This window comes from Neurospora tetrasperma (assembly GCF_000213175.1).
Source record: "Neurospora tetrasperma FGSC 2508 unplaced genomic scaffold NEUTE1scaffold_81, whole genome shotgun sequence".
Lineage (NCBI taxonomy): Eukaryota > Fungi > Ascomycota > Sordariomycetes > Sordariales > Sordariaceae > Neurospora > Neurospora tetrasperma.
Window position 1 is genome coordinate 473,291 of NW_009799179.1, and position 22,961 is coordinate 496,251.

At 52.5% G+C, this 22,961-nt stretch overlaps 7 protein-coding genes across 7 annotated transcripts; 1 reads left to right on the plus strand and 6 right to left on the minus strand.

Moving 5' to 3' along the window:
- Positions 1 to 2,028: 2,028 nt before the first annotated feature.
- On the plus strand, positions 2,029 to 2,420 carry NEUTE1DRAFT_141403 (uncharacterized protein; the record flags this gene model as incomplete). Its single annotated transcript, XM_009856790.1, has 2 exons — positions 2,029 to 2,204; positions 2,321 to 2,420. 2 exons carry the CDS (start codon positions 2,029 to 2,031, stop codon positions 2,418 to 2,420), a joined length of 276 nt encoding a protein of 91 aa, XP_009855092.1.
- Positions 2,421 to 3,700: 1,280 nt separating this feature from the next.
- NEUTE1DRAFT_52085 (uncharacterized protein) lies at positions 3,701 to 5,965 on the minus strand (the record flags this gene model as incomplete). The annotated part of the gene is made up of 1 exon (XM_009856791.1): positions 3,701 to 5,965. The coding sequence occupies one exon, from the start codon at positions 5,963 to 5,965 to the stop codon at positions 3,701 to 3,703; it is 2,265 nt and encodes a 754-aa protein (XP_009855093.1).
- A 3,122-nt stretch (positions 5,966 to 9,087) lies between these two features.
- Positions 9,088 to 9,828, minus strand: NEUTE1DRAFT_113532 (uncharacterized protein; the record flags this gene model as incomplete). Its single annotated transcript, XM_009856792.1, has 3 exons — positions 9,088 to 9,228; positions 9,324 to 9,569; positions 9,631 to 9,828. 3 exons carry the CDS (start codon positions 9,826 to 9,828, stop codon positions 9,088 to 9,090), a joined length of 585 nt encoding a protein of 194 aa, XP_009855094.1.
- A 3,167-nt stretch (positions 9,829 to 12,995) lies between these two features.
- NEUTE1DRAFT_96323 (uncharacterized protein) lies at positions 12,996 to 13,347 on the minus strand (the record flags this gene model as incomplete). The annotated part of the gene is made up of 2 exons (XM_009856793.1): positions 12,996 to 13,073; positions 13,150 to 13,347. The coding sequence occupies 2 exons, from the start codon at positions 13,293 to 13,295 to the stop codon at positions 13,043 to 13,045; spliced, it is 177 nt and encodes a 58-aa protein (XP_009855095.1).
- Positions 13,348 to 13,575: 228 nt separating this feature from the next.
- On the minus strand, positions 13,576 to 14,659 carry NEUTE1DRAFT_88881 (uncharacterized protein; the record flags this gene model as incomplete). The annotated part of the gene is made up of 3 exons (XM_009856794.1): positions 13,576 to 13,824; positions 13,898 to 14,281; positions 14,366 to 14,659. The coding sequence occupies 3 exons, from the start codon at positions 14,657 to 14,659 to the stop codon at positions 13,576 to 13,578; spliced, it is 927 nt and encodes a 308-aa protein (XP_009855096.1).
- A 645-nt stretch (positions 14,660 to 15,304) lies between these two features.
- On the minus strand, positions 15,305 to 19,787 carry NEUTE1DRAFT_70206 (uncharacterized protein; the record flags this gene model as incomplete). Its single annotated transcript, XM_009856796.1, has 3 exons — positions 15,305 to 17,764; positions 17,823 to 18,848; positions 18,913 to 19,787. The coding sequence occupies 3 exons, from the start codon at positions 19,785 to 19,787 to the stop codon at positions 15,529 to 15,531; spliced, it is 4,137 nt and encodes a 1,378-aa protein (XP_009855098.1).
- Positions 19,788 to 20,584: 797 nt separating this feature from the next.
- NEUTE1DRAFT_88888 (uncharacterized protein) lies at positions 20,585 to 22,579 on the minus strand (the record flags this gene model as incomplete). The annotated part of the gene is made up of 3 exons (XM_009856797.1): positions 20,585 to 21,928; positions 21,985 to 22,434; positions 22,505 to 22,579. 3 exons carry the CDS (start codon positions 22,524 to 22,526, stop codon positions 20,670 to 20,672), a joined length of 1,731 nt encoding a protein of 576 aa, XP_009855099.1.
- Between the last annotated feature and the right edge of the window lie 382 nt (positions 22,580 to 22,961).

Genomic DNA, 22,961 nt, shown 5'->3' on the forward strand with positions numbered 1-22,961 from the left:
GTGTGGACGATGATGGTAAACGCAGTGTTGCCGTAGCTTCCGCCCCCGACGTAATCAAAGGCAGCATCTCTCCGTCTACCGGTACATGTTCTAGTATGTTATAACACTGCCGTCTCGACTGGTCGGGCCGGGGTGACCTGTCGAGAGTACAGAGGCAGCTGTCTCTGGCACGACGCCATGTATTGGAGCGCGTAGCCGCAGGCCTGGTTGAATGCAAGATATTGGGGCCACGGCTAAAATGCCTTGTCGCCAGATTTAGATCCGGTGGCAAGCACACTCACACACAAACTGGCACTTATGAGTCGCACTCAATGGCTGACTGTGAAGTCCCATCCGGGGGAGGAGAGGATCCATGGGTCAAAGCTGATGTGTTGTGTACCTTGAATTGTGCCACTCTAAGGAATTCCACTTGGTTGCGTACTAAGCGTCCCCTTGGTTCTGGGCAAAGTCTTTTCAATTTCTTCCTCCCCAGTCTTCTTAGAAGTCAACCAACCTCTTAGCAAGCGGTAAGTAGTCGGGTGCAGCTATAATAAAAGAGTCTTGTTTGTGAAACCGTACCAAACCAAGTCCAGTTACCTAACCTAACCCGCATTCTCTGATCATCATCAGATGTCGGGCAAGGTTAGATTAGGCTGGGAAGGCTCTGGTTGTGGAGGGAGAGTATGTAGGTACTGTGCCACTGTGCACGGGATCGAGGGAGGACAAACAACGAACGACGACATGGCTTCGGTCCATTGCGGGTCGTCGAGGAAAGATGCACTAGACTAGCATCTGGTCTTGGGATTCTTCGTACTCAAGCTATACGAGAGAGCCAAGATGGGCCAGAGAAATTGGGGCCAGGAACAAGGCATTAGCAGTCTGCAGAAAGAGAACAGCAATGAGAAAGATGGCGGGCAAAGTGTCCTGGCCGAACCGTATTTGGGCGTGCTGCTCCTGGACACGGCATCATGCAGAAAGCGAATACAAACTATGCCCAGTCGCGTCGTGGTCGACTGAAGAAAAGGTCATTTTCCGGGTTACTCAGGACGGACCTGCTCGGTGCTATTTTGTCCCTTGTGCAGAAGGGGTGCAGCCCAGCTTGCACAGGTACCGGGTAGTTCCATGGGGCTTGTCTTGGACCCGGAGTGAGGGTTGTATCACGACATGAGGATCCGGAAAAAGAAGAATGGGGTCATTGTTGGCGTCAATTGTGTGTGCGCGTGAACCATGGAGCGAGAGGAGAGTGAGAAAAGGAAAAATCCCGTCAGAGTTGAGATGATTGGGAAAAGTTTCGTCCCACCTTCCAGACTGCAAGTGACGGAACCTGAGGAGGATGTCATCCAGTTATTGTCGGGTGGTGTTAATGGACTATCAGTGGGGGGTCATCAAAGTCACTGCTGTTTGTTAGTGATCGACCCGAGTTGCAGTCAATTTTAGCTTTGGGCATCTGTCCCAGTGGGGTCAATTGGCTGGGGAAGGCTCCATGATCTGCAAGCCTCGGCGGGTGTTCCCCTGCCACTGCCAGGGGCCGTCAGGGCAGTGTGTCCACCAAATCCGACCACCCACACATGATTTCCACTTCTTCCCCGCGAAATTGACATTCTGTTGAAGCTTCCACCACTTCAACTTCTTCAGCTTGAGGTCTCCATGTCACTTTACGCGGAGTCCGGGTTGACCTTCAATCTTCAAATGGTAACCCACCAATCTTGGCTTTGTCAACAAGCTTTCTGGGCCTGGTCTTGTCCCTTTCTTGTCCTCCTCCTCTCCTCATCGGCTGTCCTACCCACCATGGCGCTCACCACGCAGACTATACACGCGATGCAGCCCGCTAACGCACCACTTCTTCCATTCTCGGACCGCCAGATCGGCAAATTCGCTCACAGTCCATTCTCCGAACTTGTCCATCATCGCAGACGCGTAGTCTACAAAGTCCCACAAGTCCAAGGCTACGGTGCCTGACTTTGCGTTGAGTGCCAGCAAAATCGGCATCAAGAGCCACACCAGATTGACTCGACCACGATCAGGGTTCTGGACTCGAAGAAAAGAACAATGCCACCCCTCTTTAGTTACCAGCTCTACCAAATGTCCACGTCCATCCTCAACTTGGCACGGTCATCCGCCTCCTGCCCGCAGGATATCATCGTTGTGTCCATGAACCATGGTCAACAACATGGTCAACGAGGATTTTCGCAGCCACGTACGACACTCAACGGAGCCCAGAAGCAGTTGGCGAGACATGCTCCCCGTGTTTCTGATCCAAATTGCTGAACGAGTGAAATGGCGTGCTTCCAATGGGAATCACTTGATGCTACCGACCACAGATGCTGACGATACACTGCAGTCGCGCCTCACCCTTTTCTCCGCCTTTGATGGCGCATCCGGACGACCGCCAAACCTCCCCCGATGCTGCTCTGTTCCTAGCCATGGCCTCTGCCTTGTAGCCTTGCCCGTCTGGTACACTTCCACCGAGGAAATGGCCGACTGCTGCAGCCAGGAACGCCCAGGAACTGAGAGTACCACAGCGTGCCACAACGGTTATAGCTTCGCGGAACTTCATAGGCTCTCGACCGACATAACACTCGTGGTACTGAGCACAGCATCTTCAAGTTACCAGGAACAGCTTCTTGTAGCTTGGAGCTACTCCCTCGGCCGAAGCTGTCGTCTGGCACGGTAAGTTGGCAAAGGCAGGGCTAGCAGGGGATATAGCCCCTCAAGAGCCTTCCACTTCTTGATGTTCCTGCCTGCACGGGTCATCCTGGCCTTGTCAGTTCTGGAACAGGTTGTCGATGCCCATCACCAGATGAATGTCTTGCCAGGGATTCACCGGGCCCGAGACTCCCAAATTGAGGCTCACCACCCAAATTTGGCCATGGCCGCTGGTTGATGTTCACCCTCGATACTACAGCAAAGTCTCGAACCCAATCTTGCCATTACCCGCTACCGCGAGGATATCAATACTTTTGCTCGAATTTCCTGGTACAGCGCTAGGCCGGTGATATTAACCAGCGTCTTTTACCAGTACGCGAGAAATCATCCCTGCGGCAACCAACTCCCTGGCCCCCGGAAGCGAAAGGCCCGTCTGCTGCAGAAAGTGGTTATATATTGACATTACGTGTTCCTCGTCAGACCTCAACACATATACTTCCCGCCCCTAGCCAGTTATCCGGCCGTCTGTCTACTGCGCTCCTCACAACCTCTCGCCCGAACATGTTGAAAAGGGGCTGCCTGCAATTGGCCTGTCCATTTCGCCCATTCTACCCCGTGGGGAATACAATTGCTGCTATTCTTGTGCGCGGAATAAGCAATCAATTTTCGGCAGGCCGGCAACCGGCAAGTAATCCAGTGAAGCAGCATTCACCAGCTTCAAACCTATCATCCAGCGTCAATCCGAACCGGTATTCAGTGAGCGCTATGTACCTGGAACCCCATCTTCGGCATAAACACTTGTCCGAGCCAACTTTTGTGTTGGTTGCTGTTTGCTATGCTGATATACTCCAATTATCCGAATGCTGGTTCTGGGCATGCAGGCTGGGATACAACTCCAAGGGCATAATCAGATCACAAAAATCTCCCCGATCTTCACCAAGCTTACTTGGCGACCACATCTTCATCCTCAAACAGCGGGTATTATTGAAATCCAGGTACGGCCTTAGCACATCCCACCGCCATTTCCCTGGCCCCAGTGGAACGCGACAACAAGAAATCCGACCACTACGCTACACTACTCTGCCTCTTCGCTTACATCTGGCACTTCCTCCTTGTCTGGGCTGATGTGCACCCAAATTTCATTTCCTGCACCCCAGTCTACCAGCCCTGCAAGGGGCTTTCCACTTCGATCTCTTGGTATATCACGGCTCGGTTGTGTTCTCCTCTTGGCCCAATTCCGGGTGCGTAGCTTGAACTCATGGGGAATCTTTAGCCGAGCGGCGACCCATTTCTCGTTTGGCCGGAAATCGAACGAGACCTCATTCGCCGCGCCCTCCATGGCCGTCAGCAGCCCCTCTTCAAACGGCCAGGCTTTGCTGAATTTGGCATGATGTTGTTCTGGTAGCGTCATTCGGAGAAACTCAAGTGCCGATTCGACATGGAGCTGGATCGCGCGCTTAGGATTCACAAGAGACTTCATGAGCAGTGACATCCAATTTGGATAAAGGACCGCAAAATCCGCCGCTGCCAGATGGACCGAGCCCCGGATCGTCGTCATCCACGAGGGCACGCCCGCCTCTCGGGCCTCGAGACAAATGTTCTCCACGCGTTCGAAATTGTCCTTCCAGTGCATGAAGGCCTCGCTACCAATGGCCAATATCGGCTTTTGGATCTTGTGCTCCTCGCTGTCGGCCTCGGGCATTGCTGGACCCCACGCGTCGAGCAAGATTCCCTGCGAGATCCACGTGAAGTCTTCGCGCAATCTGAGCACTTGGGCTGTCGTTGCTCCTCCAAACGAGTGACCCATCATCGTCACATTTTGCAGGAATAGTCTCCCCGTCCAATCTTCCCAGTCGATGCCTATGAGCCCCTTTGAGCTCGAGCCTTTGTTCCCTTTCTTCCTTAGATTGCGACGCGCAACCTCTGCTCCTTGCCCGTCGTTGATCATTCCCAAGATGTGATATGCCTCTTGAATCTCGGCACATCTCATCTCTATTTGCGCCAACCGTAGCTCTGTATCCACCCCGGCTGGGTTATGCGGCCGAGTATCTTGCGCGTTATCCAAGGGAAAGAGGTAGTCCACCATGTAGTAGGGCTTCTTCTTGCCGTTCTTTTTGCGTCGTCGTTTCGTTTTGACTGCTGAACCGTCTTCCTTCTCCCGTTCCGAGTACGATCTCCGGTCCAGATTCTGGCTGCACAAGTCCGGCGACGACCCTTCCTGATTCACATATGTCCTCGCTCCGCTTCCGTCTCGGTGCTCCATGGCGACCACGATAAATCCGTAACTGGCCAGTTCTCCACAGATGGTACTATACACCGTCCTCGACCCGCCGAGGCCATGGCTGAAAATGATGACCGGGTACTTTGCTCTCCGTCTCCGTAACTCCTCCGCATCTGGTACCGGTCTCGGTCCCCAGACAAGCGTCAACTCGCTCGTATCGCTGAACCCCCTATTCAGCGCCTCCTCTCCCATCTCTTCCGGCCCAGCCAACGGCGGCCCATCACTCAGCTTCGCATTCCGCCACGCCGGCAACTTTGTAAACATACTCGTCAAAGCAAAGTACGAGGCAACCGGCGCCTTGGGCATATTCGCAAAGTTGGCGTATCCCTTACAAGTCGACAGTCTCGGCCTAGGCAGCCAAGTCGGTCTCGTCAACCCCACATTTCCCTTCTTTCCCCCTGCCTCGTCCTCCTCATCTTGCTTCCTCCCTGCTGCATTATCCCACCCCGCCCAGTTCCCACTGCCCCTACATCTCCTGATCCGATCCCTTGTCATTATGGCTTTCTCCTTGGGCTTCTCCTCCGGTCCTTCGCACGGGTAATAGACGGCGAAAAGGACGGTGTCGAGCTTGAGCGCAAACTCCCCGTTGCGCTTAATATGCGAAAAAGTGCGGGGTTCGCGGACAGGAAGCTCGAGTTCCATGAAGCCCACGTTCAGTGGGCCCGTGTGCGGCGGGAGAGCGTGGAAGATCTTTTCGCGGAGGGTCGGGGGTGGTGCTGCGGCTCGATGAGGGGGCCCAGCTTGGTGGGAGGGACGAGAGGGGGCGCCTGTGGCGGCTGAGGTGCGGATTGTTGAGGTGCCGGCGTTGGCATTGCGGGTGGTGGTTCGTGGGGAAGGAGGGTGAGGTTGTTCGTGGTCATGGTCATGTTGGGGTTGGAGTTGGGGTGGTTGAGATGGTTGAGGTGGTTCAGATGGTTGAGAGTAAGAGGAGGAGGAAGAGAGGCGGGGGAAGGCGGGTTGGGAATTGGGTGTAGAGGGGCGTGAGGAGGCAAGTGAGGAAGTCTGTGAGTAATTGGATGACGAGGGGTTTGGAGGGTGTTGATCTTCTGGTGGCGGCATTGTGAGGGAATCTGGTTGTGTGTTATTGGTAGGTATGCTGGTTCATGAGGAAATTCCACGCTGTCGGTTTTTGTTGTCTTTACGGTTAAGTCTTTACCCGGTCTTGATAGCAGTGGGCGGCGACGTAGAGAGGGTTGGTTGAGGATGAGTTTAAGACGCGTCCGGGGAGAATTATCGGCAGCCGAGGTGACCGAGGTAGACGTCGTAGACGATGAAAAGTGATGATGGACGAGTGAGAAGAGTACAAGTTTTGTCGGGTATGTGACGCAGTGTGATGCGGGTGTGTGTGGGTCAGCCGCGATTGGTGGTGGTGGTAAGTGTCGACGATGCCGTTACGGTAAGTAGCCTCAAGGTAAGTTTTGAGAAACTCCTTCCCTGTGGTTTCCTAATGGAATCCGTCGGTGCTCCTCAGCAATCCAAGTACTTAGTCCTTTAAAGGTGAGTAAAAGGAATGCGAATATCGTCGATTCCAACCTAGGTAATGGTGTCCTCGGTCCTTCTTTCCTCGACCCTCCCTTCCTTCCTCGGTCTGCTTGTTGGCGCAACGAAGTGTGCCGAAATCGGAAACCAAAAAAAAATTCAACACCGTCGATCTGATGCTTGCTTGTCCTTGTCCTTAGTTGCAGAGTGCAGTGTAGTGCCGTGCCAGATTACCCAAAAATTGATTCGGTATGCGGTCCAGATTGCGACGGAATTATTATTTAGTCAGGTCTAACCACACACAGCGTTGTTGAAGTTGTCATGCGTGATGCAATCAATCAATCGGTATGCTTGATGCGGACGAATCGGGCATATACCTAGTGCACTACCTAGGTATGTTGTGTATGTTGCAATGTTGTGTTGTGTTTTCGTTTTTGTTTCTGGTTGTCGGGCGGCGGGCGGGCAGGCGTCGTTTAGGAAAGAGTCGATTTGATTGATTCAAACTAGGTTTGTTATTTGTTCAATTGTCGTTCGTTTGGCGTTTCGTTTCGTTTTGTTTCGTGTCTTTGTATTAATTCGCTTCGTAGAATGTCTTTCGGATACCTAGGTATGTATGTACCTATTACCGAGCTGTGCAGTACTGTGCAGTGCCGCAGTGGTGGTGGTGCATATGTCGTCGTCCTAGAGGTAATCCGAATACCTAGGTAAGGCAGGCAGGTAGTCTAGGTCGGTAGGTAAAATTAAAATATGACTTCAGTATGGTGGAAATACATAAAAAAAAAAAAAAATTGGCTTTGATGTGTTGATATGACCAAAGAAGAGAACAAGGGAATGGGCTGCTAGCTTCAAATGAAACCAATCGATGCCGTTCGGCAGGAATCAGAATGCGGTGTAGCTAGCGACGCTTGAGCAATTATTCAATGGAGCGAGGTTGGTAAACAAAAAAGGTAAGTAGTGTAAGTGTAGGTGAGGCGGAAACCGAGCCAAGCAAGGTGTTGGGATACCGGGGTTTGAAGCGGGTGCGGTGAAGAAGAGAGACCCCAGACTCTAGACCCTAGACTTAGGACCCTGGGGGCGTTCCGACTTTGTGGATGGAAACTATGGAGAATTGGGATTGGTTACCGTACCTTGCTGGCGGAGCTTGCTTGTGGTGTGATGAGAAGAAAAAACGTGTCTGGCACCGGTCGGTCGGTCGGTGGCTGGTCGGCCTCAGATTGCGAAATGAGTTTGGACTGTTTTCTCGTAACTCGTTCGTGTGATGTGAGGTGAGCTTGGCTTCGCGGGGTATGTAGAGTAGGTATGGGGGTTAGCGTCCAGATTGTGCGACCAGAGAAGGGACTCCGATGAATTACTCCGTCCGATACCTAGTTGGAAGTCTGCTGTGGTTCAGTACTAGAAGCGCTTATAAGTGTAAGCACTACCTAAAAGCTGGATAGGTACAAATGAGGGAAGAAAAGAATGATACCAAAAGGGAAAAAGGTGCCATATGAACGACAAACGAGAAAATCTTCACATGGATCGATGAATGGAATTCTCCGTCCGACACCATCATCCATCCCATCCCCATCCATGCCATCCCATCCATTCCCCTCTTAGTAATCCTTTCGAATCCCGCCTCCCACTGCCCCCCTTAAACCAATCCCATCCCATCCACATCCCGGGCAACATTTCACGGCCGGGATCTCCAGACGTCTGTCTGTCGTCCGAATCGGATCGGTGAATATTCTCCAAACAACCCCCCTGCCAGGGCCCCAAAAAGGGACGAAAAATGACATCATCCCGACCATCCCGGGCAGGTCCCAATTGGCCGGCACCAGGGGGGCCCGGACGACCAGGGGACTTTACAAGTGGATACCGAAATATGTAGGATCTTTTCTTCATCAGGTAAGGTCTGGTACAAAATGGGTGGACATCGTGTGCCGAAATCCAGGGCTTGCACAACGACGACGACGCTGGGAGGATTTGACTAGTGATCCACCTTGATGATGACCCCTGGTTTGGTGGCCCTGATGAGCAGAGCTTGGTGAATGAACTTGGGGTGAGCTTGGTACCTTACGTAGTGTACGCTACGTGTAGTGTGGTGATGAGCTTGTACTGGTGATGAACACTGGGATCATTCAGCATGGTCGGCCATGGAACACGTGGATTTGTAAGGCACGGCTAGGTACGCGGGAGGGAATAATCGCTGACAGGTGTGTGTGGAGTTGCTGGAACGGTGAATGATTGACATGCTCGTAGATGGTTTTGGAAATCGGGGTGCTGGAGGTGACGGCAGGATACTTAAGTCGGCGAAAGGGTCATCATGACAACAGAGCCGAACAGTTTTGACACTGCTTCATTTCTGGCAGCTCGCTAATCGTGTTCATACCTACTTCACTTGCGCCAATAGCAGAGTTCCACTTTGCATGTTGCATACATTACAGTTAAAGTCATCGTGAACTGACATTGTTCGATACAGCCATCGTACCTTATTGATAGCATAAAAGATATGACTGAATTCTCCATGCAAAGAAGCGCAACTATGGGCGCTGACCTGTTTACCGCCTGGAAACTTCGTTTCTCAACCCATAAACGCATGTCATAGATCTTCAGCTCATATTCTTCTTGTCTGTTCCTACCATTCTGACAAGATGGTCATGTCCATCCAGCAAAGCGAAGCATCATTGCCATGTCGCATCCCCATTGGAAGCTTGATGATCGTCTCAATTGGGAAGGATTGGGATCTTGCCCACAGACCCGTACTTGCTGATAGCAGAATCGAGAGTAGCCTCAAAGGTCTTGGCCTCGGAAGTAAGCTCCTCCGCCTTGGACGCGCAGAGGCTGATGAGCTTGGTGTCAAGTTTCTACAGGTGATAGGATATGTCAGTAAAAAGAAAAAAGAAAAAGGTCAGTCATGGCCTGATTAAAGGGTTTGCTATAGGCCAGGAACAGGACTCACCGTGTAAACGTCCTTGAGGTTCGTGAGCGAAACCGCGACTGATGGGCCAACGGTCGCAAGTGGGGCCTTAGTGAGAACAACCGACTTGCCAGCGAGAAGGTTAAGGTAGACCTGCTGGGCGGCTGAAAACTCCTTGAAGGAGTCGGTGATGGCAGTGCACTCCTCGGCCGTGAACGGATTCGTACCCTCCAGGTCTGAAAGGGTTTTAGTGCCCGCCAAGAGCATGTCACCGTTGCCAGCGATGATCTTATAGTATATTTTAGTTCTGGATTTGACGAACCAATGACAAAACTTTGGAGAGACTTACAGAGAAGGCTCCATGGCCGATAGCGATGGAGTGAGCATCCCACTCGGTGCCCTGGCAAGATACTTGAAGTTTCTGCGCCTTCTCCTTAAGGACTTTCAGGCTGTCGCAAACCTGCGGTGAAGTTACAGAGCGAACCACAGGCTGGGCCATGACGACGCTGCCAAGGGTGGCAATTGCAGAAATGAGTGAGTAGCGCATTTTGATAAGTGGTGGTGGGTTGGGAAGATGGATGAGTTGCAAAAAGCCGGAACTGGAGTGTTTGATGGATGATGGTAATGATGATGATGAGAAAGAGATAAAATGATCCAAGGGCAGAGGATGATCAATGTTATATACCTCTATCTGAGGATCGTGAGACCAACAATGGAGCTGACATGTGGCGAAGAACTCATACCGTGGAGGTGAGGGGATAATGTACGTTTTCAAGAAGAGGATACATTACCAAGAAGAAAGTACATCTCCAAATAGAAGATGCAGTTCCAAGATTGTCAACACCATGTTCTAATTTCAGCACATGTTGCAGCATAAAGCTCCAACTTGTAGAGTCTGCCAACATTCCGCTTCGTTACATTAATAAATACTTACAACTCTTGGTCACAACAGCACAGGGATCTATCCGAGTCAAGTGCGATGATGTAATATGCGCACTTCGCCAGTGTGAAATTCTCTAACAGTGAAATGGAGCAAGACAGGATAGCCTCCTATGAAAAAGTGGTGTCAAATACGGCAATCTGATCATTGCTAGTCTTTGAGTAGTATGGCAAGAAGGAAGAATGGATCCAAATACTTACCTACTTAGCTAAGTCATAAGTCAATGAAGGAAGAAGAACAACGTTGGGTCATCCGAGCTAGACTTGACTCCAACGAGGAGCAGAATTGGTTGTCGTTGTACATGAGGAATGAATTCCCGAGGTAAACTTGGCCAAGTCTTTTGGGTGGAAGCCTGAATTTATTCAATCAGGAAAGAATGATTGTACAAGTTGCCTGCCCCTCTCTTCTCCCTACATACCTTGAGAAGAGGCTCCCCCTTTTATCACTGCAGGTGGAATGTCCTAGCTAATCCAGCCCTGCCTGCCTAATTGAAATTTCCAAGGCAAATCCGATTGATCTGTACCTAGGTACCTTACCTAGGTACCTAGCTACCGTGTTACAATTGTAAAACGTTGCAGGAACCGCCTCAAGTGGAGATTGCGCGCATACCTCTATGTCGATCTAGAGGTCTTCAGCTGCGTCAAAACAAGCAAGCGAACCGTTCCCTAAACTGAACTTTAGTTGAACAACTCACGCAGCTCACGACACTCGACTCTCGCGCGGGCTGCTGCTGGCAGTCAACATCATCACCAACATGGTGGGTGACCTCTACGTCGGTCAGCCGTCTTCCATTGGATGATGGTGCTATATATATATATATATATATATATATATATCTGGGAAGGTCCGCGCTCGTAACTACTACTACTACCGCGCTACGTAAACATAGACGATTGACCTATCGACAAAGTTCACTCGTCAAAGCTTGGCCTTTTGTTCTTCTTCCTCTCTCGTCGACGTCCACTCCACTCCACTATCTTTTCTACCTCTAGGGACTAGGTCTTCTCGACCAAAACACGTGGGAGGAACTCGGTAATGTGAGAGGCTAGAGATAGATACCTAGGTACACACCCGATCCCACATGGCATGACGAACTCGGGCAATCCAGTCGATCTGCCGCATTCAGTCCCAGGAAAACGGCGAAGGATGGCCCCCCTTGGCCCTTGGCAACCGCCGCGATCTGCCTACCTACCTACCTATTTTGCAAGTGGAAGTGAAGAGAAGAAGAAGAAGAAGAAGAAGAAGGAACAGCGGTAGGATCACATCGATAGAATAATATTCGGGGACTCCTCCTCGATTAGATCTATCTGGCCGCCAAGAGGGACATACATGGATGGAAATACCCTACCCTACCCTACCTTACAGAGAAAAGTCAAAATTTCAGTAGTAAAGTAGAAGTATACTACTAGTATGTTACGATCCAACCAACAAGCTTAGATAGATTGACCAATCAGGAGGGTCCCGGGGTCCCGGAACAACGGGACCACGGGGCAAGCCCGGAGTCCCGAAATATCGGGACTACGGGACCGGCTGAGAGCCAGTATATAAGACGGCCTCCCGGCCTTCGTTATTATGGCTCTCCAGCAAGCAATAGCTTCTATAATCGATCAGTACCTTTTGGCTACTACTACCGTTGTCTATTGATCATCCCAGCGATATACTCTTGTGCTTGTAACGGTTCGTCACATAGTAGTACAATCTCAAGCTTCAGTCACTGACGGACTGCCTCAGGTGACCGACCCACAAAACCTGGCAGGTACGTACCTCTAGGTACGTAGGTACTAAGGCTGAGTGATGAACTCAATACAATCGACCAATCCTTGGTGTGCATCACAACACACCGCACCGACCCGACCGGACTTTTAGTCGACCCACTACCTAGTGAACCTAGTCTAGTGTAAGTACCTCTAGGTAGTTAGTTGTAGTCCACACCTCCACTCCACGTGGCATCCAGGAAAGGAGGCTCCCGGGGGGGGGGGAACAATTACAAAACCTAAGCTTGTCGATCATTCAGCCTCCACACACACGACACGCGCTCCTAATGATCCAATGATCCAATCCCAAGAGACAACTACCTCTACAACTGAGATATGCAGCGGACTACTATAATATGTACGTTACGCTACTACTATGAACCTCGGAAAGGCTGTAGTGTGTGTAGATCCCCTTAGCTCTGTTCGAGATGACGGAACAGTGTGATCAACTGACGGGAAGGAGGAAGGAGGTAAGGTGCTGTGAAATGGCGGTAAGATCGTCGTTGTCGTTGTCATTGTCGTTATCGGTGACTAGGATGCGACAGATGTGGGCCGCTAGACTAGTTAGAGTCGGTATATATAAACGTCGACCGGCTTGTTCCCGTTCTCTGTCTGTCTTTCGTCGATTTTCTCCTGTCTGACTATTTATCAGCTTGTCATCATCATCATCTTCAATCTTCCCGCCAAACTGAACCCCCTCTTAACTTATACCTGCTCAACCCCTATTTTTTTTCTCCAACCACCCTTTCAGTTCCTTTCCAAGTATCCAGCCTCAACCAACACACAACAAATCCATATACAATCAAAACCAATTCAATCAAAAATGCGTCTATCACTCATCTCCTCCATCCTCGCCACCTTAGCTCTCAACACCGGCATCACCGCCGTCCTCGCAGCGCCTGTACCTACACCTATATCCCACATACAAGCCGTGCAGCAGCCCTCCCCACAAGGGACTACCGACTCTGAACTCGTCACCCCCCGCGGTACCACCATCCAATGCCACACAGATCCCTGCCCCATCAATCACCACTGGTAGTGGTAGTGCAGCTCTGCGTAATCAGGCCCTATAGTAGCTTGGTAGCCGCTACAGAGTAGAGGTACGTTTTGCCCTCGGTTCTTGATTTGAGTTTGATGAGAAATGTTGTGGTTACTGACGTATGCTATCAATGGCAGGATCTGGGAAAACATTTCTTTTTGGGTGTTGGGAGGGCAAGCTTGTGGGAGACTTTCAACGTAATTCTCACCACAAGCTATTGATGCTTTCAAGGATATCAGACATGTAACGAAGGGTGGCTTCAAGAGATCATAGGGAGACATGGCTGGGGAAATGATTTTGAAGGCGCATGGTTGGGGAGTATGGGTTTAGGACATTACGGATTGGTCGGTTAATAGGGTTGAATATTAGGGTTCACGAAGTTCAATCTGTCATTCACTTGACGTACAGGTATGATTCGCAAACAAACTTCCCCCCATCCCTTGCTCACACTGTGAACAACAACAACATACTGTTGTAGAAGGGCCAAAAAAGACATAGGAAGGGAGCCGTGCCGTATTCACACCTCTGAATATCCCTTTTCCCATGTTGTGTGCTTTCAATCTATACCCAAAGATGCTTGGCACTCTCAGCGTACTCTCGAAAACTCTTGGGCTTGTTGCCAGTCATACTAAGAACCACATCATTCGTCCTATTTTCCGTCCCGTACTTGATTGCCGTATCCAGTGAGCTCATCAAGCGCGAATGCTCTTCTGAACATCCAAATGACTGCTGGCGACGTTCAAGGTCGTGACTGCTGAGGTCGACATGGACAATCTTGCGACCAAGAACAGAGGAGAGGATGCTTGCAATCTGTAACGGAGGAAGGTCGTCAGTATCAATATTAATGTCAACGTAAAACCCAGGGGATTTTGGTCCTACTCACATCATCATACCCCAATAACTCGGGTCCCAGAACCAAATACTCTGTATTCGGGGCATCTTTGTTCGTCAAGGCCTCCACCGCCACAGCCGCGATATCATCCGCCGACACCCATGGGATCTTGCCCCTGCTCGTCGCCGAGTACAGCCTATTCTCCTCTTTGATGCTCTTGACATGGCACTGCTGCTCAAAGTCCTGCTGGCACCAAGTCGGTCTCAGCACCGCCCACTCGGCCTCTCCCCTCTGGCCCAGCTCCCGCAGGTACGCATGCACCCGCCCCAACGAAAAGCCGCCGGGTTCCATAGCGCTGGCAGACTGCAGGACGAAGCGGCGTGTGCCGTGTTTGAGGCGGGCGTAGTCCACGAACTGCATCAGGAGAGATGCCTGCTGGGAGGGCGAAGGGGAAGGGGCTCGTTCTTGTTGCTCGTCTGAGGCGGCGAGGGTGGAGGTGCGGGACGAGTGCGAATGGACGTGGGTGCTGGAAGGCGGGCTGTTGGGCGCGGTGAGGTAGATGGAGTGGATCATGCCGTCACTCTCCATTTCGTTGTCGCTGCCAAACAGCTCCTGTGCGCGGGCAAAGGGGTTCTCCCAGGTGTTGGAATCGTAGAGGTTGAACTTGACGCCGTTGGGGTCCTCCCCGAGGATGGAGGCAACTAGCAAGGGGTGCTTGTCGGCCGAGGACGCAGCGAGCCGGCGGGCGATGCGGGACGGGACCACGCCGGTGCCATCGAGGAGGAGGATGGGTGTTTTCCTGGAGCGCGTCATGGTTGGAGATTGTGATTTTGATGGTCGTGTAGAAATGCGGTTATTTTATTCGAGGTACTGTACTGTCAAACAAGATCAGGAGGAGTTGAGTTGACGAGGGGCGAAGGAGGTCGTAGAGAGCCGGGCAGTGGGAGGTGCAGTGCTATTTAGTGTTCGTACCTTACCTACCTTACCTACTTATGTCATGAGGGGACGAAGTGCAGAGTAACAGTGACAGTGCATCTGTGGCTCTGCTCTGCTGTCGTGGACCATGTCTTGGCGGGCAATTTGCGTCACGGTGGGAGTGAAGGGCATTTGGAGAGACGCCATGATGAGATAATCATGAGGGCAAGAGTGAGCTCGAGTAGTGCCCGTGCTTGCCCAACTATACTATGGTACACTACACAGTCAGTGTTGGTTCGTTCTTGGAGCTGGCCAATCAGATGTCGAGAAGCTGTCCAAGACTTTCCCAATTTGGACAATTTCAGGGAAGGAGCAGAAGACACCATGAACAGCCCAAGACAGGTGACTAGAGGTTGAAACTGCAGTGTCGCTGGTCCTCCTTCCACTACATTTGATGGCTTGAGTCCCTCCAACTATCGCCAAGATCGCTCCTTTATAGTTGATGGCTTCCTACCCAAAAAGATAGTATCGATTCGCCTTTTTCTGCAGGTGCATTCGATGTACTGTATACACTACCTACTTGCTGAGTGCCTCGCTCTGTCTGGCATTGCGGGGCCTGCATGAAGTGGAGGTGGCCGTGCACCCCCACACATCATGATCTCTTCTCGACCCACTCAGTTCACGTTGCCACGAGATGTACCTTTTTCCAAGAAATGAATGCAAATATCTAACATGTTGGTGAGTAAAGGCCATCTATCCATCATCCCTTATTGCCCCCTACTATCTCCCTGGCCACTGATCCTCATACTTTCCTCAAGCGCCCTTCTAAACTCTTCCTCCTCATCGTAATCCCTATCTTCCATTTGGATGGGTCCATGGTGCTCATCAGCTTCAAAATTACCTTCCAGCTCTTGTCCCCGACTTTCGCTTTGAACCTGCGCTGGTTGATATTGCCGCGGTACGTGACCTTGTTCCTGCGTCTGCGCTTGGGTCTGTCTCTGAACCTGCCCCTGGCCACCCCCACTTCCACCTCCACCTCCACCTCCACCTCCACTCCCCTCACCTCCTCCAAGGCCCCTTTGACTCCCACCTCTGAAGCGCTCCTCGGCCAAACTCTGCCTCTTCACCCACTCCAACACAATCGCCTCTTCCTGCTTCTCCCTCTCTTCCTGCTCCCTCCGCTCTCTATCCATGCGCTCACTTTCCTCGAGCGCTTTCCTCATCTCTTCCTCCTCCTCCTCGGGACCCCCACCTGCCTCTCCGTTGTTGGGAATGCTGGGCGTGGCGATTGAAGTGAACCCACTTGACTGATAGGCCGGCGGTGGAGGCGGTACATCCCCAAATGTGTAGGTAGATTTGGATGCCTCGATCGCCTTCAGGAGGTCCTTCTCCTCCTCGGCGCTCATTGTCGATGGCTGATTCATCTGAGCGCGGATACTTTGCTGAACAGCCTCTTCTATTAGGGCTTGGTACTCCTCGTCTGAAATGCCGGTAAAGTACTCATCGATCATGGCTTGCGCAAGCGACGATTTCTCAGGTGGAGGTGGGTGTTGTTGGTAGTCGGCCGAATATGCAGGGGGTTGTGCCGCTGGTGATGCCACATCTGCCGAAGAGGGAGGAGGAGGACCAGTTGCTGATTGTGACCAGCCGCCAGGAGGCGATTTGAGGTCTGAATACCTAGCTGGTACGGTTCCGTCATGTTGAGGCGGCTGCTGAGCTTGCGAAGCCATTTGGTGTTGCATCTGAGCAAGACTGAGTCTGATGGCAGCCTCAACCCGAGCGTCTTCCTGGGGATCACCATTGGAAGTCTGCTGGATCGAAGCTTGAATGGCCCTTTCCAGTTCGGCGTCATTGCTCGCCCCGACAACAGCAGCCACTCCGCTTCGAGCCTGTCCCTGACCCGAGCTGCCACCCGCTCCTCCGGCTGGCGTGCCCGGTGAGACGACTCCTTTTCCTTTCCCTTGAACACCCCCTTTAGCCACATCTTCCCACCTCTTCTCCTGCCACCTTGCCACTACATCTTTCACCTCCTCTCTCGTCGCATGCTCCATCTCTTCTCTGCCCTGCTGCGCCCTGGCTGTCATAATATGGTTCATCCAACCGCCGCCGCTAAACAGTTTTCTGACTTCGGCATTGAGCCCTTGCATGGTATAGGCAGGAATCGACCATATGGCAGCACCAGGCTTCAGAAAAACTCCACCAATCCCCTTGGCGAATCCCTTCAATAATCCCTTGGTACCTTCCTTCTCTGCGCCCCTCATGGGTTGAGTCACTAGGCCAGAGAGTCCATCATACATGCCAAAGCCAAACTCCCTCGTTGCAACTCTCACCCCCGAAGCAAAGTCGGTTACCTTTTCCTGAGGCCTGACGGTATCATCGTTGTACAAACGAGGAGCGTTGCGGAAGCCGCGCGCGAGTCCGAGGCACACGTTCATGGGCATCTTCATACCCGTGTCGACCAAGCGGCCAACGCTGCTGGTAGCGTCACGAGCCGACTTATAACTAAACGCCTCTGGGTTCAGCTGAGGACTCGCGGCCCCAGACATGTTTGCGGTGCCACCGGGCGTTGATGGACCCCCACCTCCACTTGTGGAACGCTGGTTGAATGAGCCCCTGAAAGAGTCATTTCTGCTATGCGTACCTGAAGGTACGGACTTTCCCTTGCCCTTGACATCAGATGCCGACCGGGATGCTCCTTCTGCGGTATCTCCCGCTGTGGGAGGAAAGTAAGAGGACCCTGGTTGGCTTTCGGGGCTGAGGGCGCCGTGCGCCTGGGGAGATGAAGCCCCATGAGCTCCGTCTGCTGGTGTTTCGGATCCTAAAGCCTGACCATTACCACCCGAAAGGTTTCTCGCCCTTCTCGCCTCCTTGGCTTTGAAGATTCCCCTGGGGAAGTCGGCAACCGACATGGCCATTGTCCCAAGGTCCTCCACCAGAGCCGCTGTAACAGCTGTAATAGGATCCCATGGCTGACCATCGGTGATGTGCTCCTTTGCTCGGAACCTAATTTGGTTAGTAATCATGCCAAGTCAATCTTCAGTATCGGTCGATATGCACTCACAGCTTCAGATCCGAGTACTGCAACAACCCTTCCCTGACCAATACCTCGGCAGCAAACGCACTCAACCTGACCTTTGTCCTCCTAACTCTCCACGTGGCAACTCTGCTGGGCGACAAGCTGCACCGCAGAGCATCGACGTCCAAGAACTGATGAAAGGTCTTGCCACCTTCATCAGCTCCCTTCTCCTCTTTGATCTTGTTTCCGAGCTCTTTCGCCCTTGCCAGTGTCTCTGGCTTGAGCGCCTCTTGGATCGCTGCTGCCAGGTTCTCCGCTGTCAGCTCCTTGTTCGGAATTGGCTTGGGGCCAGCACCAGACTTGGCAATCATGGCTCCCCAGAAGGGTTGGTCGCCAAAGAAGGGAACCACGACGGTAGGCTTTCCGGCCTTGATGCCTGCTGCGCTGGTGCCTGCTCCTCCATGATGAACCACGGCCGAGACGCGGTTGAATAGCCAATCATGTGGACAGTTGCCGAGCATGAAGTACTGATCCGGACGAGGGGCCCAGTCCGCCTGCGTGATGTCTTCGGTGAGGCCGATGCCACCCCATCCCTTGGAAATGAGAGCTCGAACACCCGACTTGGCTACGGCACGGAGGATGAGACGGGTTAAGGCGTCGGGGTCATCAACGACGATGGAACCAAAGCCGATGTATACCGGTGGCGGACCAGCGGCAAGGAAAGCGGCAAGATCGGGCTCAGGGGTGTAATTAGTCGCCAGATCGAGAAAGTAGAAACCTGCTACGCTGATCTCCTGAGCCCAGTCGTTGGGCTTTGGGATCAGAGCAGGAGACCAACAGTAGGTTGTCGGTATGCGTAGACGGGTGAGCAGTCCTGGCGCCCATAGTAGGGAAAGAGGTTCGAGGTCGAGCACCTTCTCTCTGAAGCGGTTGATGACGTCTCCTAAACCCTGCCAGGTCATCATCTCTACCAGGGCATAAGAGATGTAGTTGGTGATGTTGACATCAGCGTTGGAGGCCTCGATGTTGGCTAGCGGATGGGCGAAGGCCCTTGTTGGTGACCATGGCATCCTGTCATCATGTTAGCCATGTCTTCATATCATCACAACCAGAAGATAAATGTAAAAGAACCCACGTGAACATCATATGCAATGGAATCCCCAACTTCTCCGCGCAGTGAATATGCGCAAAACTGGGCGGATTTGCAATAATCGCATCCGCCACAAACGGCTTCCCCCCCGTTCCCGATGATGATGATGATGATACCGTCCATCCATCCTGCCCCACCGGTACTCCCTCTGCATTTCTGTCTCCCTTCTTCCACTCCCTCGGCGGCGGCCCCGTCCCATCGCCCGCTTCAAAACAACTCCTCCAACACCCCATCAACACCTCCATGACTCCCTTTCTCCGCTTCGTCACCTCTCCCGTCTTGATGGCGTCAAACCCCGGCATCAACCCAGGGTGTTTGACCATAAACGCCATCAACTCCGCCGGATCCCCACCGATACTAAAAAACTCGAGTCCGCTTTCCTCCACGAATTTCTGAAAGACAGGGTGCGTAGCCACCCGCACTCGATGTCCGTATGTCTGCTTCAGCGTTTGGCCCAATGCCACGAAGGGTTGGACGTCCCCTCGGGATCCGACAATTTGGATGACTACATTCAATTTAGGCGGGGGTGTCTGGCCCGGATGGCCGCCTAGGCTGGTGGGGATGTAGGGAGGTGGAAGTGGACCGCCGGTGGTGGTGGTGATGGGTGAAGGGGGATGGCCGGAGAGTTGGTTGCGCAGGGCGGGAGCGAGCAGTTGAGAGAGGCGGTGGTTCTTTTCGGAGATGGAGATGTTGATGCGGCCGTCGGAGGTGAGGGCTGCACCGGCTTGGAAACCGGCGCGCGAGAGGGAGATGTGGTCCAAATCTAGGGAGTCGCCGTAGGCGGGAGGAGGGGGGGAGTCGGAGGGGGAGAGGGGGGAGAGCGGGGAGGAGGGTTGTGGGTGGCTTGGTGGTTGGGTCATGATGGTGATGAGGAGAACGATTGTTGGATTATCACGGGCGGCGTTTTGTGGTGTGGGTTGGTGAGTTGATGTTGAGGTATAGAGGTCGTAAAGTTTGAGAAAGAGGGGAAGGGTCCAGAAGTGAGTGCTGGTAGGTGGTTGAAAAGTACTAGTCGAGGTGATTAGAAGTGAGTAGTATCCTCTGAATTGGCAAGTTGGTGAAAGAGAGTGGCTGAATCTCAATTGTCCGAATCGGCAGTGTCGATGAATAAGGTAGGTACTGGTGGTACACTGGGTAAATGATGAAGGTCGAGGATAGGTAAGTGCGTCACTCTTCTGCGGCCTTGTACAACCCAAACGCAAGAAGAGGGGTCGTCGCCTCGTCGATCTTTGTAGTCGTTGAAGGAGGGACTCAACTCCCACTGGTTGTACGAACCAGAATGAAGGCACGTAGAATGGGTAAGTAAACGACAGGAGGTATCGATCCGACTGGATACCTCTATTGACTGATGGTGTTCGGGGTTGTCCGACGTATGTTCGGGGATTGATTGGATTTACAGCCGAGTTGGTGAGGAGGCACTGAGGATGGTGCCCAATTGGGCGACTGCGATTTAGAGCGGGTTTGGGGCTTGGACAGGGGCGCTTAATGGGTTCCAGCCGCCTGTAATTGGGCCGCTCCAGTTTTGATGACGACAAAGCGAACCGTTGTGGCGGAGTTTCCATGCGCTTTAGGGGGAGTCAACAGTTGTGGAAGCCCAGGGACAAGCTACCCGACGTGCATAACACCTTCCACTTTGTTACGACTGGGGCTTAGTCTATCCGCGTAATGGAATACGCGTATCCTACAAGTACACTATCACTCCTGTTTTGTTGACAACACACATGCTACATACTACAGTAGACCTACACATCGACCGTTTCCCTGGCCCTCCTGGCATCCTTGACCCTCCTCAAGATGTATATCCGTGGGACCATCCTCGGGCCAACCCATTTTCCTCCTGTGATTGCCTTTACGCGGTTCTTCCATCGCTCAACGGAAACACTTTTCCCGACCACGGGAACATCTTCTGGCACCTTGTCCTCCTCCGCGTGGCCATTCAGGGACACCTCAATCCCACCATATCCCTTGACCATACCGACCGTCTCCCAGTCATCCCCTCTAACCTTCTTAGTATCCTCAGCCAAAACATAGTCGAATCGTTTCCAAAATGCCTCTTGGACAAGCACAGACTCGTTCTCAGTCTTGTCCAGCGCAAGCACCACACTGTTCCCGGGACTCTTCCTGACAATCTTGCCCTTGCTAGGAACAGCCGACGCATACCCCGTAGCCGTCCCAAACAGCGTGACACCCGTCATGCAAGACAGGACATCGGCATGAACAGGCACAACAGCCGAGGATGAACTAGACGCAGCAACCTCCGCCTGGACCGTGTCTCGCAAGTATGCGAGCGCTTCGCCGCCGGGGTAGTTGAGCGATGAAATCAGCAACATGCCCGTGCTAGCCACAAAGGATACCGCAATCGACACAAGTAAAACTCCCCACGTCAAAACAGCGGCCGTCTTCCCCGCTTTGATGCTCCTCCTAGCAATCCAGTCCGCCCCCAAGGCCGCAGCACCAGTAAGCGAAGGAACCACGTAAAAGATGAACCTGGCTTCCTTGTGCGGCTGCAGCGAGTAGATCGCCACAAACAACAGACTCGGCACCAGCAGTCCCTTCACCGCTGGTCTCACAGCCGGCTGCTTCCACGCCACGGGGATCATCAAACCCCAGGTAAGCGGATTGACGAGCAGTCTCGGGATGGCCGAGACAAAGTAGTACCACCACGGAGAGGTGCCCCACTCGCTGGAGTTGCCTTGCACGGCGTTGAAGTAGAAGCCCCACAGTTCGGGCCAGAGCGGTTTCTGCCAAAAGTAAGAATCCAAGGGCACCGTCATGATAAGGGAAACGATGACGGCGACGATAAAGTGCGGGATTATGCGCTCCAGAGAGGTGGAGGGGACGACAAAGAGGAGGTGGAAGATGGTGGTGAAGAGGAGAAGCGCGACTTCGGAGCGGAAGATGACGCCAGCCATGATGAGGAGCGAGATGGCGGAGCGGTGGCGGCGGTGGATGAGCTCCGGGGACTGCGGGTTCGGGAGGAGGAGAGCGGCGGCCGTTGTTGCTGATAATGTCAGTTTTCCGTCGTCCATGAGAATGAGGATGAGGCAGTTTACTTACTCAGACCGAAAGCAAACATATTCGGCAAAGTCCTCGACGCGTAGAAAATGACATGGAACTGACTGGCCTGCAAAAGTAAATACCACCTCGCTGCCGAGCGTCCATAGGCACGTCTAAAATTCCGCGCAAACAAAAGAATAGCAGCCGCATTAGCGAGGCCTAGCATGCCCCTCACAATGGTTTGGGCATGGTCAAAGCCGGCAAGGTTGACGATGGGCTGTCCGAGCCCGGCCAAGACCACAGGGCCAGCAAAGGTTCGGGGTACGGCACCAGGAAAGGTGAAATGGTCATATGTTTGAGATAGTCGGTGATGAGCATTCTGAAGTGGCGTGCCGTACACAAGGACATCGTGGGTGGCTTGGATGTTGAAAGACTCCTCAACCTTGGTGTATGGGGCGATAACGAGGTGAAGGAGGATGAGGGTTGGGATGAGGAGGTAGAGCCCCCAATCTGGCTGGATGGTAAGTCGCAGTGCGCATGTGAGTGTGAGAGTGTGTGCGAAAAAGGACAGAAATCATACCCAATACAGATATTAGCTTCATGGTGTCCGGTACGGTGCTTCACCTCATGTTGGAAAGGTGACGATGAGATGAAGAGATTCGAAATAAGGCTGTTAGTTGTTGACAGTTTGCAAGGGGTCGTCGGTCAGGTAAAGATGAGCTGGCTGACTGTTGACTTTACAAGAAATGTCAATGAGGAGGTTTCATCACCTGATGATAGTGGCAAGGGACGTACATCATGACTTGCTTAGTGTAACTCAAAGGAATCTTGAGACACCTACGATAGCCTATCATCATTGATCCGGTCTTTTAAATTAGATATTTCTAGAGTTCCTTCGCGGGTTACGCCTCTCATCGTCAAAGTTGATGCTTCTTGGCAAAGAATATCTCGTACAGAAACATCACCACATGGAAACAAACAGTGCGATTGGCCGTGCATGAGCCCCTGAAACAGCGACAGCGGGAACCCCACCAGTG